Genomic DNA, 18,676 nt, shown 5'->3' with positions numbered 1-18,676 from the left:
CATGGGGGGCATGTATTGGTTAGGAATCTCCCAGCTCGTGCACACAGGCCTTTGTTTCAGTCTATGCCGCAAAGACACAGAAGAACAACAATGTGGCTGTTATTGGGTAGAGCAAGAGAGAGAAAGTCAGAGGGAAACATGTTGTCACAGGACAAATATGAATTAGGACCCTGGAAATTATTGTGCACATTGTTACCTAATCACTTCCATTAGTCAAGAATTTAAAAAACAAACACAAAATAAACAAAAACCTGGCTGTTCTGTGGCTTGTTTGGATCCGTCTCCAAAAAAAATGGGGGAAAAAACCAACGTCTATGACATATTGCTTCAAAAATTAGCTGTCAAATTACATGAAGGATGTTTTTGCACTTTTCAGAAGCAGCTCTGATGTTCATAATGACAGGCCACTGTCCATTCCCTCAGGGGGGAAGAATTTTTACTACTTTCCTGTGATTCTCCCCACCCCCTGGTTCTTCAAGCGGCATTTTCAACTGTTTTGAACCTACCTTGATCTGTTCTGTATCCACCATATGACTGCATTCTGGGAGACGGAGTATTCCTGAAATGGGAGACCTCTGACATGGTTTTGACTGAAAACAGATACACCACACAACAATGTAGAAGTCATTCAACTGCGTAATGCAAATGGCTTATAATGTCCATACAGAGAGGTGAGAATAATTGATAAAAACCAACAAAATTATTTGAAAAGTATTGCTAATTTTCCTTTTTTTCCGTTAATTTGGATTGAATTCAACAAGTTAACAACAAAGGAAAGAAAACTCCAAACTAACACATGAAGATCTATATCTTGAGTATTTAAAGGTGTAATGGATAATAGTTTATCAGACATATTATAGGGCATAAAATTAATAAATCAAAAATAATTTGATCAAAAAAAAAAACGACGTAAAAGGTTGACATTGCTGTTCAAAAGTTGGTTTTAATCTCCACGGTGAACAATGGCATTATTAAATTCTGCAGATGCACAGAGAAGTCTTATCACTTCATTCTTACAGTGATTTCTTGTGTTTGCCACCAAAACACTGCTTAAGTCACTTCTCATCACACTTCTGGTGTTTTCACAGACTGAAAGTTGCAACAATACAATGGCGGATATTTATTTTAGGGCTTATACGGAAAGATCCAAATTAGCAGATATTGAATGTCTGACGGATTGAGGTGATATCACGAGGAATAGTGGGAATAATCTAGAACAAAAATGGTGTTAAGCTAATTACTGTCCTCCTTGCATGGCAATAAAAACAAGAAATTACAGTAAGAATGAAGGGAAAAAACGTGCATGCATGTGTCTACAGGACTCCACATCCCACAATGCAATGCGTAAAACTTTTCTGTCAATGTCAATAAAGTGCGTGTTTACAGCGGAGATTGAAACAATCTTTCCAGTGGCATTTTCAACCTTTTACATCTTTTTTTGAGCCAGTGATCTCTAATTTATTGATCTTTGAGGCATTCACTGTATTTATCTGAAAAACAACTATTGTTTAGCTTTAAGGCTGTTAATGATTTGTTAAAGATGGACTTCACTGAAACCTCCAAAAGTGTTGTGTAGTATCTGGCACCAGGATCTTATTCAAGGTTATTGCTTTCCATCAGACAATACACATGGTCCTTCATAACACTGCAAGAACACACATGATAGTAGCTTTACCAAATTACCCAAAGAAGTGCACTCCCCCAACCACAAAGAACCATGAGCCTGTCATTGATTTACTATGTAACAGAGATTCTGATACCAGCATTCATTTTTACAACAAATTTTGATTTAGCTTTAGTTTTAGTCGCAGTCTTTTGACTAAAATGCAACTTTTTTTTAGTCAAATTTTAGTCATCAGGACTATTACAGTTATAGTCTGGTTTTTGTCAACTAAATTACGGTAAGATTTTAGTCAACTAAATTTGTTACACATATAGTCGACTAAAATATAAAGCATAAGAATTGATGTAAGCTTCACTCTGTCCAAATCACACAGCCATGACTACTTTGTGGACAACACACTCATTTGTTGCCTTAAATATCCTCACCACTACCAGGTGACATAATAAAAAGATGACCAGTGTTGGTAACTTATGAATAAAACCATTTGTGCATCAGTTTTTAAAGGTCCAGTACTATTTTCACCCATCTCCATTTGTTCTAAGAACCCAACAACATAGTATTTGAGGTTTATTTTCCCAAACTCGCCTGTCCTCTGGAGTTTTTGCCCTCTGACTGACTCACTTTCAGACCGCTTCTAAAAACAGGCTGTTTTGCGCAATTCATGCATATGCATGTGTGGGCATGCCTGTAGACGTTGACTCTAAACCTTGCTCTTGGAGAGGGTTTGACTTGCACTAATATAAGACTGCGTATGTGTTTGGTGTTACCTGCGGGATTAGCCACAGCAAGAGCCTTCGCCCAGTGAAGAAGAGCATCACTTTCGTCAGAGCTGGGGAGAAGGTTGCAGTGACCACCCAAAATACCTCCCCTGGCCTGTTGGCAACGGCGCGTGATTGGGAGCTAAAGGTTGACCTGGGGAAGCAACTAAAGTTCCCCGAAGAGGTCGCAAAAACAACTTTGAGGCCAGACATTGTGATTACTTCAGTAGCCACCAAGCACGTAGTTCTTCTGGAGCTTACTGTGCCTTGGGAGGACCGAATGGAGGAGGCCCATGAGAGGAAGAGGGCTAAGTACTCCGAGCTAGTGGAGGAGTGCAGGAGCAATGGTTGGCGGGAAAGATGCCAACCCATCGAAGTAGGATGCAGAGGATTTACGGGCCAGTCTCTCTGCAGGGCCTACAAGATGCTGGGTATTGCTGGAGCCAGCCAGCAAAAGGCCATCAAGTTGGCTACAGATGCTGCAGAAGTGGCATCAAGGTGGCTGTGGATCAGAAGAGGAGAGGAGTGGCACGTAGGGTAGCGCTACCTGGGCACAAGCTGGGGCTTGATCAACCCCAGTTGGGTCGCCTGGAGGAGGGGGTCTGATTGTTGAAAGACCCGAAACCCCCTGTGATCCCAGGTTACATCACTGATGATGTGTCCAGGGGCACCACAAGGTGTATTTGAGAACGGTGTTACCATAGCAGTTGTCTTTTGCTATCCACACACTGCACATCACAGACAAACATATGGCTATTTAAATGGCTATTGTGATTGTGAGTCCAACAAACACTGCTTCAGGGTGTGTGTGTGTGTGTGTGTGTGCGGCAGCAGCAGCAGCAAAGTAAGCTGTCATCTGAGTCAGCTGTTTCCAACACTCACCCGAGTGTTAAGCTGCTAAGTCACTTTCTTGTCCTCCTCATCTCTCCTAACCACAGGAATAGTCTATCTAAGATGATAATAATTTGTTTTGTCCTACCGCTGTGTCTTATTGGGTCACAAACACGTCAGATCATGTTAAAGGCAATACAAGTCGATATAACGTCTACTAAAAATGAAACTGATTATGAGCGCACACGCTGCACTTTGGATTATCAACATTCTGAATAATCTATACACTGAACGTAAACATATTAACTGTGGAAAAAGGGAAGTGGAGGCCTAGTGGATAAGGGAGCGGGCGTGCAACCGGAGGGTCACTGGTTTGAATCTCCCTGGGCAATCACTGTGGGAGGTTGAGCAAGGAGCTCACATTCTTATGTAGGGTAGAAGGAGCCAGAATTGTCAGGAGGAGGAGTTTCCACCTTATGAGTCATAAGGCGAGTAAAATCCAACACCCCTGTTTGGAGCTGACTTTTTACAAAATGTGGAATAACAAGGGAGGGAGGAAACAGAACTTTTTCAACTTTGGCTCTCAGAATGAGCCTAAAGGAATGTATATCACTGTAGCAAAGTGATTTTTTCATAATACTGCCCCTTTAAGTAATGTGACTTTTTCAGAAACAAGTTTATTTCTTTTAGCATATATCCTCCAACTGGTTAACTCTTTCCCAGCTTACCATAGGGTGTAGGTGGTGAGATCGGGAAGGCAGGAGTGGGCGGTGACAAGTCACCTCCGGCTTCGACACTGCTATCATTTTCCAAGCCGTGTGTCCTGTAATCTGCACTGTCCCTCCTGTACAACACCGAATGCTGCAAGGAACAACATAGACATACACACTTACATACACATATACAGCAAAGGGTGGATAAACCCTTTCCAATCAGTATTGATCCAGACAGACTATTGTTACCTGAGACAGTGGCACACATGGAGAATAGTCTGGGTGATCCGCGATTTCCTGTGCTTGGCAGCTAAGGCTTCGTGTGACTTCCACTCGCCCCTCGCCCGACTGCACACCTGTATGCACACAAGCAGACAGCAGTGAGAGGGTCATTACCTTTAGTATCAACTAAACATTCACACCAGGAGCTACTGAATTCGTGTTTGATAAAGACAACACAGAGAAAACCCTTTTATAAGCTTGAGGACATACTGTATATAAACAGTTGCTTTTTACAGTTATATCTGCTTTAGCAGCAGTATTACAGTATTAAAGTATTCCTATATGTAAAAACACAAACATATCTAGCTTTAGAGCAGGAAACACATTTTCATTCTTCACTTAGTTCAGATCCTTGCAATTATACATGGTAGATATGATAACACCAAGGAGAATAATCATTCATTCACTATTTCACTCATTCTTTACTATTGTCACTTATTAAAAGAAAAGCACTTCCTCACCCCGAACAGCGTTTGTCTGGTATTGTTTTGAGAGGACAGCTGAGGAATGCCAAATGTCCGGCTGATGGTCTGAAGGGTGTGGAGTAAGTGTGTGTGTGTGTGTGTGTGTGTGTGTGTGTGTGTCAATGTTGTGTTGGGACTTCTCTGAAGAGTGCTGCCACTCAGCACCCAGCTGTTAATTTGAGCCCTCCCAGTGAGCTGCGAGCCTGAAGAATGCTGGTGGTGCTGAGGTGCTAATGCTCTGGATCATTACTCACTTCAGTGGGGACAGGCGGGGACGGCACACAGCGCAGCAGGGACCCCCGCCACACATTCCTTATGGAAGGTTGTCCGTGCAGTCATTTTTTTCCCACGTTTAATTCTCACATCCAGGAGTAAGACGGTTCTAAACAGGGCATTAAGGCTCCTCTAACTATTCCCTTTATGTAGGTTAATTAAAGAGTGCACACATTAGTTAAAGATTTTCTCTGTAATTCTAAAAGATAATGTGGGTGTTATTGAAGCTTCAGATTGTAAAACATGCTTTGAAGAAATAATAGTTTGAGCATTTTTTTCTTTAATGAACAAAATGCAGCAATGGCTTGATAATAACTATGAACTATATTTAGCACACACCACTTTGCTTTGTTTGCCTTGGTGCACGTTGTGCACTGAGCTTTTGAAGGAACAGGTGTATTGTTACAAATATCTTGGATGACTGAGCATAACCCCTTTGTGGATGTTCTCAGATCCTTCTGTCTCTTCATATAATGAAGACAGGAAGAATTGCAGAGGGAACTCTACCTGGCAGGACTTGTTCTTTGGTACAAACTTATAATACGATAGTTCTAGATGACACTGACAGTTCAGACAGAATATATATCCAATATAAACATATATAGAGTCGGCCTCCTGGACCAGGGATGAGGAACCCTCTTAATATACAATTTACACTGTGCAATTGAAAAACTGTTGGTTTGCATTTTGTAAAATCTTGTAAAATCTTTTGTAAAAGCTGGCCTAATTACACATCTCCTGAGAGGAAATAGTCTGTTAACTAATTGTTAAAAACTATCATGGAAAAAAGCACATTATTACAAATTGCTTTCTTTATCATTATTAACTCCAGCATGGAGCAGTGGTTCCTCTCCCTGGGGGAAACACTATTATCTACAACACAAAGATATTAACCACTACTTCCTACAGTTTTTTGCTATTTAGTGAAATTGTAGCCTTTGGGGTTGTTATGTGGCATGATTTTGTGTGGACAGGTATGCATTTGAAATAAAAAAGAAACCCAAAAAAACCTGGCCTCCAGGCTCACATGTTCCTCTTCTGGAAATTCCTGAGGCCTCCGTGCACCTCTTTGCAACCACTTGTACATACAGTGATTCATTTTTGCATTCTCACTGCCTCTCGTCACAAAATAGACTTGTAGAAGTGAGCCAACTCTGAGTGAAATGTAAAGTAGTGTATTGAATTTCTCTTTTAAAAAAAACCTTCATTGAATAAAGTTGTGGCATGTATAAACAGAACGAGAAAATATGTCCATAGTCTAACCTCACAACAATCAACAATGTCAATGACTAATATATGCACAAATAATAGCTAATAGCTCATCTGTTTATTACTGTTAGTGTAAAAATGGTCCAAGAAAGAACACAAACTTTCAAATGCTCTTATTTAAGTATAATATAAGTAACAGCTGCTCTCTCTCTTCATGCAATCTACTGATCTTTCCACTTAGATAGCACTGGGGACAAGTCTGAACGGCACTCATTCCTCAGAAACATCTGAAAACCTGGCAGTAACCCTACTATTTCTGCCACTAAAATACGCCAGGTGGGAGCGGGCGGGAGAGGGATGGCTTTGTTCAGCTCCCTCCTCACAGCAGAAAGAGCTCAGAAAGCTGAATCCATTGCCAGAAAAGCCATACTGGGTTAAATTATTTGAAAGTGAAGTATTAAACATATCAAGTTACGTGAGGTTTCACACATTTCCCTTTCATTCAACACCAATCATAATCATTATGATTATCTTTAGCACACCCAGGCCGACTACCTTACCTGTCTGCTGTGTGTTTTTTAGGCTTGTGGTGTTGTTATTGATCAGTCTATGACTGATCCCATTTGAGCATTTGCCGACTGAACCGCTGATGTGTGTCCCTCCGTTCCTCTTGATGGAGCTGCTGTGACTTGATATCGACATTAACGTTGGGTCCAGATCCATGATCAACTGATTGAGCTGATCGATGGAGTTGTCTATGTCCTTTGTTAGAGATTTGAACTCCTCATCCCGTTTGTTGTTGTTATTATTTATCATTGCCTGTTCTTTATGAGGTTCTTTGTCTTTGATGTTGTCGGTTGTCAGGTCCTTAGAAAAGGCTTGTGTTTCACTAGGAAGTCCTGCTTTGGATGAACCATTTTCCCTCTTGGCCTGAGAGTATCTCTCTGTATCGTTCCCATTGTCTGGCATGTAGATAAATTGCTGTGCAGCAACCATCTGCTGCTGACGGACCCATGACTGCGTTGAGTAGCTTCCTTGCCTGTAGACTTGCTGCTTGGGTGGCATAGCGGTGCTGGGGTTGGAGGAAGCCACAGAGTTGCTCCTAGTGTTCAGACAGCTCCTATTGGGCTCTGCGTAGGGCCTCTGATACTCCTCCATGAGCGTAGGTGCAGCATGGTGGTGAAGAAGGTGGTTCTGGTTTGAGCTTTGCTGCTCCTCTGCTCCAGGACTCCCAAAGCCATCGGACAGCAGGGAGTTTTGGCTACTTTTGTTGCATGAGGAGGATAGGGTTCCCAAACTGTCCACACTGTGTAGATCATGACCTGTGATGACATCATCGTCCAGAATGTCAGTTTCCCTCTCTCGCGGTCGAGGGTCTCCGTTGATGTGCACTTGTGCTGGGACTATCTGTTGGATGGCCATCCTTGGGCCCCGATCATCCATCTCCTCCAGGGAGGGGTCCTCAAGACCAAAACCACTCAGTAGGCGCTTCAGCTGGACTTTTTCCTGTTGGCTGGGACCCTGGTTGGCCCTGATGGTAGTGGTGACGGTGTTGGCGACAGGTGTATTTCTGTCTGCCCACAGAGAAGTGCTGGACAGGCCTGAGTCACTGCTGACAGAGAGGGTGTGGTCGCTGTGGTCAGGGCTGGGGGTGGCTGAGATTGTTCGTGTCCCTCGGCTTAGCGTGGCATCTCTTCCAACGCTGTTGGGGCTCCGTTTATTAGCTGCTTTATCCTGGGTTAGGCTTTGAAATCGTGGGGCTGCAAAAAAGAACAGATGCAGCGCTTCATACAGTCAGCTGTAATAGGCAACACTCAGAGACTTAAAACAACAGAGACCCACAAAGACGAACATTACAAGACTTAATGTGTCCGTGCACAACAAGACTTAATGTGCAGACACACCACAGGACAACATAATATGTGAATCAAGCCAGATATCATTAACAATAATAACATCATCAAACCAGTCAAAGAGACAAAAGATACTTACGGAAATAATGATTACTTAAAATGGTTGATTGGGGATCATAATTATCCTTATCTAATTTCACAGTATGCTAGTGTAAGATTCAGTGAAACAAGTGCATCACCAGGCCTAGGCTGTCAGGGCCAGTGTCTTCATCAACAGGTTGTATCAGACATGCTAATTCCTTTTAATGCTGCAACTGAAGTCAGATGGCTGTGGGTCATGTCTGACCCTTGCATTCCTCACACTGCTGTGATTAGGAAACCCCACTACCTCTGGTTTGCCCCGTTGACCCTCAGCATATGTCTAAACAACCTCCTTAATCCACAGAAGAAGAAAAGAATCCCAAGGGTCAGTTGTTTTGCATGGCTGGGTCAAATTATAGCACAGAAAGTTATTGATGAAAACAAATCTGTTTAATCAAACTGAAAAATTAGTCTATTCTTTAAGGGCTCTATTCTCCCATGTACGTAAGTCCAAAAAGCTGCGCAGCAGCGCTGTTTTTGGCTGCACCATGGGTGGAGCATCCCTGAAATGTGGGTGTTCCCAATCAAATCTGGCTTTATGCGCATTCTCTGGTGTGCGTAAGTCCTTTTCCTCTTACTAAGTGCAGCGCCCCGATAAGGTGAAACATTATATTGCACTAGAAGAATGGACTTAGTTACATTTAAAGCCACACGGACTCGTGCATCAACAGCAACAGCTGTGATCACTCAGCGACTGCTGCACGATCAATTAAAACTCTGACAGACGCAGACTTCTGTCCACGTTGGTCACAGCGATTCAACTATTTTCATACTATGTCCAACATAAAGTCACCGTTTGATCCACTACAGAGTGAAACAAGCTGTCTTATGCGGATAAGGCTGGACCACAAACTGTTCCCACACATATTTTAATGAGGCTCAGCTCAGGTCGCTTTAAACAATTTATATTTAAAACTGTGTATTATGGAAGCCAATAGTTCTGTTTCACTGCAAACATCCCTCTGTATTAAAGCAGGACGCTCTGTGGCCGCATTATTTCCTCACATCTCCAGCGCATCTAACTCGGTAATGCTTTACAGCAATGATGATGATGATGATCAAGGTGAGAAATTTTAACTGTGACTCGGACAGAAGAGTGCGGCTGATCCTCAGTCACACTGCAAATAATTTCAATGATCTGATCAAATCAACCTGTAATATTGTAACAAATTTCAATGACATTTACAAGCGTTGGGAAAACTCCATGTTCCGTGATTTCTAGACAGCCAAAAAAAATGACATCACCGCCTCCTTTCCTTCAGCCCTCCTTCATTCACAGACTACCTAGTTTTGCTCTACTTACTGTACGCGCGGTGGGCGTGTCAGGAACCTGGACCGGATAATACATGGAGGAGAAAAGTGCGTAACTGCAGGCGCACAAAAAAAAACGCTTAAGTCCAGACAGGAGAATAGACACCGAAGTTCCCCTCCTTCTCCAAAAGCTCCTGTATGAATGGTTTAATCTCCCGCTCACAGACACTTGGGAGAGTTCCTATTGAGCAGCAGGTCCCCAAACAAATACCTCCCATAACAGTTCTCCTAACAAGGTGCAAGCAGGTTTATAACTTCTTAACCTCCACACTAAGTCATCTTTCTCTGCTGAAGCTGCCATCAACACTTCTTTTTTTTTTCCTCTCTTCCCTCCAACATTTATCATTAATACCAATATGGCCCCTTACCTTTTCTGCTCTTGCCAGGTGAGCATAAGAGACGATCTCCAGCAAAACCAAACTTAAAAGAAAAATAATCTGAACAGCAACAAGACGGCAAACATGGCTTGTAGCCCAGGACAGTCGTAGGAGGGCTAATCTAGAGAGATGGAAAAAGTTGGCCCCGCTTTCCTTCTCTGCAGAGGTGAGAGTGTTTGCACCCTACACAAGGGGGGGACCTTGAGATCTCTAAATAAGGACACAGGAATGTAAACAAGTAAGGCGGGGCTAAGGAGTGGGGTGGAGCACAGGAAACCAGTAATCCGACCTCTTGCCCTGCACTGAGGGACAGACGAGGAACAAAATAACTGGAGAAAAAAAAAGAAATGAGAGAGGAATGATGTATGAAAACCACATTCCTGCAGCTAGGGACCATTTCACTGTGCAAAAAGATCAATTCTTTTCCATTACAGGACACTTTGTGCACATTTTCAGTGACATTAAAATAGTAGTTTTTTTTTTTACCAGTGTCCATGTGTCATAAAATGACATGCCCGCTGTCCTCCTGTAAAAACAGATGTGCTAAAACTAATTAAGGGGTTGGTGCTTGTTTTTAAAAAAACAGTCAAGAGACAGGGAACTTCAACAAAACCAGTCAAACTTTTAAATCTTGCATTTTTCATGCTTGCCACTATGGTTAGTCCCTGAATAATTCACCAATTACAGTGTAGTAAGCGGCAAAACCACAACTGTTCCTACTTGTGGACACCAGGAGGAGGTCTGGTTGTATATAGCAATGCAAACACCCAACCATTTCCATTCCTTCCTGGTTACTACCATCCCACACCTCCCAAATGCCAAAAAATGGGAGCCAAGAGCACAATGATCATGCAGCCCTTGTTTTTTTCAACTTAAGCCTTTGAGTGTAGCACACATTCAGCTATGCACTTTACTAGTATTTGTGTGTTTGAAGTAGATTATTCACAGAAACAGAAAAGAAGGAGCACGTTGCTTAAGTGACCCAGTAATAAAGATTGGTTTAATCGTGTGTAACGACAGTTTAATTTCCTCTTTGGGAAATCCTTATCTGGGAGTTGATGGAATGATTTCTTTCTGCTCATCAAACAACTCATCAGCTGTGCTGGGAACAGTACCATTTGAAGTAATATTTCTACTTTAAGTAAAGCAGATTGCACAATCATTAACAATGCTATGGGGCAGTATATGGCCTTTCACTTATCAATAAGTAGGTTACAATCCATTGGCATATATTGTATTTATCAATATAACATTACTGGGGACTTTCCACAATCCAAGGAGAATAAAAAGCAAATCACCAACTCCCATTGTGTAATGTTTTAAACCTACTTAAAACTTGCCTTACTTATCTGTTTTAAAACAATTGATCTCTTGAAGGTTTGAAGAATAGCTTCTTCTTTGTCCAAGTCAAACATTTTATTTAGTACTCATTGATGGTTTCTCTGTTGCTTGTATTTCATGGTAAGTGAAAAAAGGAAAAAAGTCCACATATTATCAGCCTATATGTGTATGAAGACTCAAATATTTTATGTTTAGATTATTATTGTTCAGAGTATTTTGTGGTTATCAATACTGATGAGCAATTGTCCAAAAGTCATTCAATGTTGTGTTACTGCTTTGCTTGAACCATTATCTCATTTATAAAACTAAAAGAAGACAATGGGGTTGATGGGTTGTTAAGCAGTACAACTAATATGTTCAGGAAACAAGCTATTACAGTGGTTCCAAACCTTTTTTAGATTGTGACCCCATTTTGATATTAATTTCTGGCTACCCTAAAGACACTCTTTTCTTCTAGAATTAGTTTTTGATCATGTTTGTTTTACAGAGCAGCCAGATTTAGTGACAAGTTGTGCCAGCTCAGGTATTTTTGTAGTGTATTTTATTTTAACTAGATTTATACTTGAGAAAGTAAAGGTAAAGAATACAGTTAAGATTGTTTGTTTTAAATTTAAAGATTATATTTTAATCAGTTATTAATAATTAATTAATTAGTTTTAGATTTAGAGCAGCAGTACCTCGGTCTGTAGGAACATGGGTCCATTAATGCATGTCTATGTTTGTGCATGTGTGTGAGAAGTATGTCCCTAAGAAAATTGAATTTCCCCCTGGGATTAATAAAGTATTTCCAGGAAACCCAATTTAAATTCCAGACAACCCCAAGGTTGAAAAAAACTGAGCTATGTCAATGAAATAAAATGAGGGGCATGAGAATAATCTCAGTACTTACATATTAGTGTGTCAGGCTATTCATAATCCAACTTTGTCACCTTTGATGACATAACATGGGTTCTTCAGCAGATTACTTGTGTTGTTGTGCCCGCTTACTGAAGTAGAGTTTAGGTTAGCTGCACTGCCATGGAGACCAACAATCACTCCCACATTTACTCATAAAAATACTGAAAATCTGACAAACCAATGACATAGAACAGTATTGACTTTTAAGAAAACACTTTACGGCTATTGTAAATGTATTTATTACAACATCACCTTCACTCTTTGGTACTTCCTTTCATTTTCTGCAACAGATCAAACATAGGAACTACTGGCTATAAAGTTATGCCTCTGATATCCCCTTAAATCGCTGCAACATCTTTTGACAATAAAACTAAATAGGTCTTGAGTCTCCCACTGTGTTTAACTAAGGGGAAGCCATTGAAGTAAATGAGCTTTTCTTTATGCAAACTTAGCACCATTGTGCCAAACATTTCCTGGACGTCCTGCTGCTGACTGACCAGTGAGTGACAACCTCTCAGAGACAGACTGGGCCTGCATGAGGAGCACTGGTGGGTAGATGCAGAATTCCATCAAAGCTTCAGGTCTTTCCTCTCAGATGTAGTGTTTGCATGAGAAAACAAGGCTGTAAACATCCCTAATGAATGCTTTGAAATCAAAGAATTAAATAAAAGGCCTGTTTGTTGATGTCTATGTTTACTTTGTTGCATTTTGTGATGCTAGTGGTTCAGATATCGATGGATTTTCTGCATCACGCTAAAAAGAAAAACTCATAGAGAATTTTTAAAATTGAAACAACTTATTTTTATCATGCTGAGCTCAGCTTATAAAAACACTCAATGAGCACTGCAGAAGGGTGGATCTGTGTTTTCACGCTACCACCACGCCGCTCTATTCTGGGAGTTTGCTGTGAATTCTGTGGTTGAGTAAAGCAACAACCACAGTTTGGATGAGATGCCCCGACAGGGTGGCTCTGAGTTTGTGTGTGTGTGTGTGTGTGTGTGTGTGTGTTGGTTTAAAAGATGTCTATACATTTTAAGAAACAACAAAACTGAAATCTCTTGAGAACTTACAGTTTTCACTGAGCCATGCATTCCAGATGAACAACAACACTCCTACCTTAACTGCAGAATACCTACAAGCAAACCCCTTACACTACAGTGTTTAAGTATATTTGGTCTCCATTTATTATGCTTAACCTTGTAACCTGTTTTAAATTGCCTGTTTGTCTTTGTCCAGGCAATATTTTCCACACATAAGTAACATTTTGCACCATAAACCAAGTTAAAGATGACTGCAAGTGGATGGTAATGTAATCTGTCAAAACAGCCACAGGGACTAATCACGCTATATTCCCAGAAAAAGAAAAATCGAGTGTGTGTGTGTGTGTGTGTGTGTGTTTGTAAAGAATTTAGAACACCACAAGGACATTTATGAATCACTCCCTGAACGCACACAGGCAGAAAGAAGAAACAAAAAAAAAGCTGGGAAAGCTATTAAGACAAAACGTGGGACAGATACACTAAATGTAAACGCACTACAAGTGAATTCTTCAATACAACATATGAGTCAGAATGATCAGATTGGAATTATACCAAAAATAAAAAGTTGAGAAAGTACCTTCCCCATCACAGATGTTCTGGTACGAGTCCCAGCGGAATAAGGGGTCGGCTGTGTTGTAGTCAACAACAACATCTGCTCCATTCTTCCACCTATCAGCACCTGAAATACAAACAAATCCATTCATAAATTTAACTAAGTATTGTAATTAATCATGTTTATTTTTGGGGAGGAGGGTGTGATCTCAGATCCCAGCACTCTAGTTCTTCTCTTTCTGAGCAGATTCAGCAAGTTCAACTTCTCACTGAGTTTGTCTGATTCCCTCCCACGGTACAAAAACATGTTTGGTTTAATTAGAGACTCAAGATTGACTGCAGGAGTACATGTGATTGTTTTCTATCTGTGTTAACCCCGTGACAGACTGGTATGCTGTTCCAGGTGTGCCTTATGTACTACTCCAGGTCACGTGATTAGGCCTCAGTATTCCCTGCAACCAAAAAGCTAGATGGTGGGTGGATGATGTTTCCTGTTGTTCTCTTTGTGTTAGTTTGGTAGTAGAGTGGACCTCAAAGCTGCCTCACATTAGTTTTTCTTGCTAAGCTGTTAGAGTGCTGCATTGTCTCTGTTTACTCAGAGTAAGAGGTAGTACATTGATTATTGGATGGTTAACTTAAAATCTGAGGTGACTTGCATGGTTAGACTAAATGAAAAACATAAGTCTTGGACAGACATTTATGCATATACTCCATTTTCGGAGTCCATTTATTTGAATTAATGGATTTGTGAAAAAAAAAAACCCTAAAAAAGTATTCTAGTGCCAATTGGCTGATGAAGCATTCAAAACCAAAGAGAATGAGACCACACACATATCTCTCTATTGCCTTGAAGACGCAGTGATGCATTATGTACTGCAATTCGTGATCCTGATTTCCCGCGCAGTCCTGCAGACGTGACGTCAAATGACGCTGAATGCACGTCCTCGAAGGCTTGGAGACTGAAAGAAAACAAGCATGGAGGACCAAACTATTTCTGCGGAGGCATGCGCGGAGATCTTGCAGTAAACGGTCATGTGAACGGCAAGTAAATAAAAAACTGTGTCACCGTATCAACTGCACATATGAAGAGTTCAAGTGCCGCACCGGCTTGGCTGAGGGCTGCAGTTACCCTAATGGCCGTCATGTAACTATGGAGTCTTATTTCTTAAATCCTGCCCTTTTCTCCTTTAATTATTGTTCCACTCGGACTATAATTATAATAATCAGACGTCTTCAAGCTCAGATCTTCTACCAGAGACCCAGGTGTTTGAGGGTTTTTGCGCAGTATCTTAGACCAGAAAGGTGCAGTGCTTGAAACAGCTGATGCTTCAGATGTTGTTTCTAGAATCTGTTGACTCTCCAAATTTGGTTTGTCAGATTTTCAGTATTTTTATGAGTAAATGTGGGAGTGATTGTTGGTCTCCATGGCAGTGCAGCTAACCTAAACTCTACTTCAGTAAGCGGGCACAACAACACAAGTAATCTGCTGAAGAACCCATGTTATGTCATCAAAGGTGACAAAGTTGGATTATGAATAGCCTGACACACTAATATGTAAGTACTGAGATTATTCTCATGCCCCTCATTTTATTTCATTGACATAGCTCAGTTTTTTTCAACCTTGGGGTTGTCTGGAATTTAAATTGGGTTTCCTGGAAATACTTTATTAATCCCAGGGGGAAATTCCGTGCCCCAAGTGTGCCTACTACCACGGGGATCATATTGGCTTTGACCTTCCACATCTGCTCCATTTGTTCCTTGACCCCTTGGTACTTTCCCATTCTCTTGTGTATCTTCTTCCTCAGGTTGCAGCTAGTCAACCACCACTATGTCCGGTTGGTTAGCCAGCAGCTGTTTGTCAGTCTGGAAGATGAAGCCCAACACCATCTTAGCCCTGTGGTTCTCAACCACCTTTGGTTGGGTGTCACCTCAGGATTTGGGAGCCACCAGTCCATACTGGGTACAGATGTTCCTGTACACGATCCCAGCCACTGGGCTATGCCTCTCCATGTAAGTGGATCCTGCCTGCATCTTACACCATGCCACCATGTTCAGGACCATCTCAGAAGTATCTTTATACAGCCTGCACATTAGGTCTGATCTGCTGTGGTTCCCAATGCTCTTGTGCTCAGTGTTTGTTCCTTTGCTGTTCCATGATTTGTGCCTCTATCTGATAGTCTTTTTTTTTTTTTTTGGTGCATCCACTGCTGCGTTGAACAGCAGTAAGATTCTGGTTGCCTTTATTTACATGCACACGGAGCTCTTTTTCTCTCCTTAATGGTGTCTACGAAACAGCAGAGTGGGAACTGTCGCCCCCTGTGGGTCACGATTTTAATTAATAATTTCTCAGTAAACAAGAGATTTACATCAATTTTTTTTTAGGTTTTACTGATTTTTAGAGCAACCCAAGCAGCACAAGTTGTTATTTTGACTGAAAAAGCTGCTAAATGATCCTAAATGCTTCACCTCCCATAGAACCCAATGGACTAAAAGGAGTGATTGGCATCACTGATGACATCATCTCCCAGCTTAAACTGTTAAACCATGTTACAGTTCTATGTAGAGTTTTAAACATATGTAGTTAACAATTATTAAAATATGTTTCACATCAAACTTTCCCACATTTTACCATTTTAAAAACAATAGAAATCTGGGGGTATAAGTGACACAAAAAAGGTTCAAATGCCCACACCAAAAATATCAAAACCTACAGTGTATTTTCATTGATTATGAAGCCCAACAAGGGGGCACCGCAAATGGCTGCTGCGGTGTGCTGATGTGTATTCTTTTGCTGCAACTACCAAGTCAAAATCCTAGTATTGTTCTAAACTGTACCTGGCAAATAAAGCATTCTGATTCTGATTCAATAGATAGTAAAGAAATTATGTGATAGATATTTGTTTTTAGTGTATTTTACAGCTGATTTAGGAACCGTTATCATAAGAGATGTTAACAAGGCTAATGCAAGAGAAAGGTTAACTTTTATTAGATTATTTATTTCAAGCTCAGTAATTGCGATGAATTGTAATTGAACTTTAGTAATTGAAAATGTAATTTTAATTGACTTTCTGCGGATAAAAACATAATTATAGTTCAATTATAATTGGAAAAAATGCTGGTAACTGTAATCGTAACTGAACATGGATAATCGAAAATGTAATTGTAACTGAAAAATGTAATTGACCCCAATCCTGGCAGATACATTGGATATCGGCTATTTAAAAACCCCAATATCAGTATCGGCCTAAAAAACATATGGGCTGAATTATTTTTCCTAATAATAATTTCTATAACATAAAGAACCGTATTCAGCATTCACACACACAGGATATGGGAAACGTCACATCATTTCCCACCCATGGTGTTTTGAGGGCCACACATGCTGTGCACCTTTGCCTCTCTGTCAGCACACACTTCACACTCAGCCGTTCTCCACATCCCCTCACAACAGGGAGCAGCCAGAGGGGCAGTTCGGAGGAATAGCCGGCTGAAAGCGGGAGAAATCACTTAACTGCTTTTATGACATTGGAATGTACCTGGGATTTTTTCAGTGCCCTCGGAGAACACCAGCTCTACTGTGCCATAATCTGGAAATCTTGAATCTGAAATATCAAGAAAAATAGGGGCACAATTAAAACATAATATTCACAACTACAGACATTGATGGTGTGGTTTGTCTGCAAGTAAGATTTTCCTAATCCATGCAAAACCAAATTATGGGTTAAAAAGTGCCGTGATAAAATGAAGTCCTAAGCTGAGCTGCCCCGATGACATGTAACTAGTAGTAACATGCCAAGACTCGCTATGAAGCTGTACCTTTGTTGGCCGTCTCCATATCCTCCTTCTCAAACATCAGGTTGTAACCCTGCACTGCTCCCGTGTGGAACTGCAGCCGGAAAACCACTTCCCGCTCTGAAGTTATGTCATTTATGTGATAACACTTGATCTATGGTGAAGATTACAAGAGAAAACCATTGTGATCGCTGCATTTACTGCCCGTTTGAATACTGTGGGAAAGCGTCTAAAACTCACCATAATGTCCCCTTTGAGAAGCTGTGCTGGCTCCAGGGCGATGCAAAGTTGGTCCTTGTGGCCTGGCCCAATGTGACTTTATCAAAAACAACAAGAGAAATGTCAAAGGAGGCCTGTTTAGAAGCATTTATAAAACAAAAGAATAACAGTAAATCAAAATCACCATTCAACTAACACAATCAGAAAACAACTTAGAAGTGCTTTAACATCCCTTGAAGCAAACAATAAGTTTCAAATGAATGGTCAACATGTGTGAGCCGCTTACTAGACTCCAGATGAAAACACTGCTTGCATTCCCTGGTAGACCTTGATGTACGGACAACATACTAGAAAGGAAAGAAAGGCTTAAATTAATGTTTGTTAATATCATCTATTAAAGGTGCAGTCCACGACTCTCAGATCCCTCTCTCCCCGCTACTCTCTTGCCCTGCCTCCAAACTTTCCAAAGTCCCTCCCTCAGAGGAGCTAACAAGCTAACGTTAGCCAGACAGCAACATCACAGTAATATAACATGCTCTGTTAAAAGCATATTACTGCAGCGCTTCTCTCTCTCTGTGTGCACACATCTTAACAGCAGCAGCAACAACACAGTCTCACTTACAGCAGCTCACATATAACAAAAACTCACTTTTATAAGATTTGCAGACTGCACCTTTAAAGGAGGCTGTTCAGGAAAGTAGACAAGAGTTTTATGTCACAGCTTGTGTTACACACTCTAGGAAGAAATTCTGCTTCCTAGAGTGTCTTAACACATTGACATTCTTGGCTTGATTCTCCTGGTGTTCACAAACAACAGAATCCATCTTGTGCTGTTCCCGCCTTTGCCTTTCAAAACTGAACCAAAACAGTTCCAACCAATCATAAGGCAGTGATGTGGTTTATGACGGGATAACCGGGTGTGACGAAGGCAGAAGCGTTAAAACAAAACTGCAGCATGTGCAGTTGCGGGGAGATGAACTAGCTGGGCTACCGCTATTA

General features: G+C 41.1%; 1 protein-coding gene across 3 annotated transcripts in view; it reads right to left on the bottom strand.

Annotated features, from left to right (window-relative positions):
- The window catches only part of tns3 (tensin 3), a 67,937-nt gene that overhangs the window by 21,124 nt on the left and 28,137 nt on the right, over positions 1-18,676 (bottom strand). The window contains exons 8-16 of one of the 3 annotated variants that reach the window (XM_028472420.1): positions 17,964-18,024; positions 17,699-17,774; positions 17,483-17,612; positions 17,203-17,268; positions 13,692-13,793; positions 6,715-7,914; positions 4,176-4,282; positions 3,942-4,074; positions 507-590 (exon numbers count right to left, since the gene is read on the bottom strand). In XM_028472420.1, coding sequence (XP_028328221.1) covers positions 507-590; positions 3,942-4,074; positions 4,176-4,282; positions 6,715-7,914; positions 13,692-13,793; positions 17,203-17,268; positions 17,483-17,612; positions 17,699-17,774; positions 17,964-18,024 — 1,959 coding nt within the window. The remainder of the gene's footprint in view (positions 1-506; positions 591-3,941; positions 4,075-4,175; positions 4,283-6,714; positions 7,915-13,691; positions 13,794-17,202; positions 17,269-17,482; positions 17,613-17,698; positions 17,775-17,963; positions 18,025-18,676) is intronic. The other 2 variants (XM_028472421.1, XM_028472422.1) reach the window with 2 other exon arrangements.

Source organism: Gouania willdenowi, chromosome 17 (assembly GCF_900634775.1).
Source record: "Gouania willdenowi chromosome 17, fGouWil2.1, whole genome shotgun sequence".
NCBI lineage: Eukaryota > Metazoa > Chordata > Actinopteri > Blenniiformes > Gobiesocidae > Gouania > Gouania willdenowi.
Note: the sequence above shows the minus strand (reverse complement) of the source record. Positions and strands in the feature narration are given on the sequence as shown.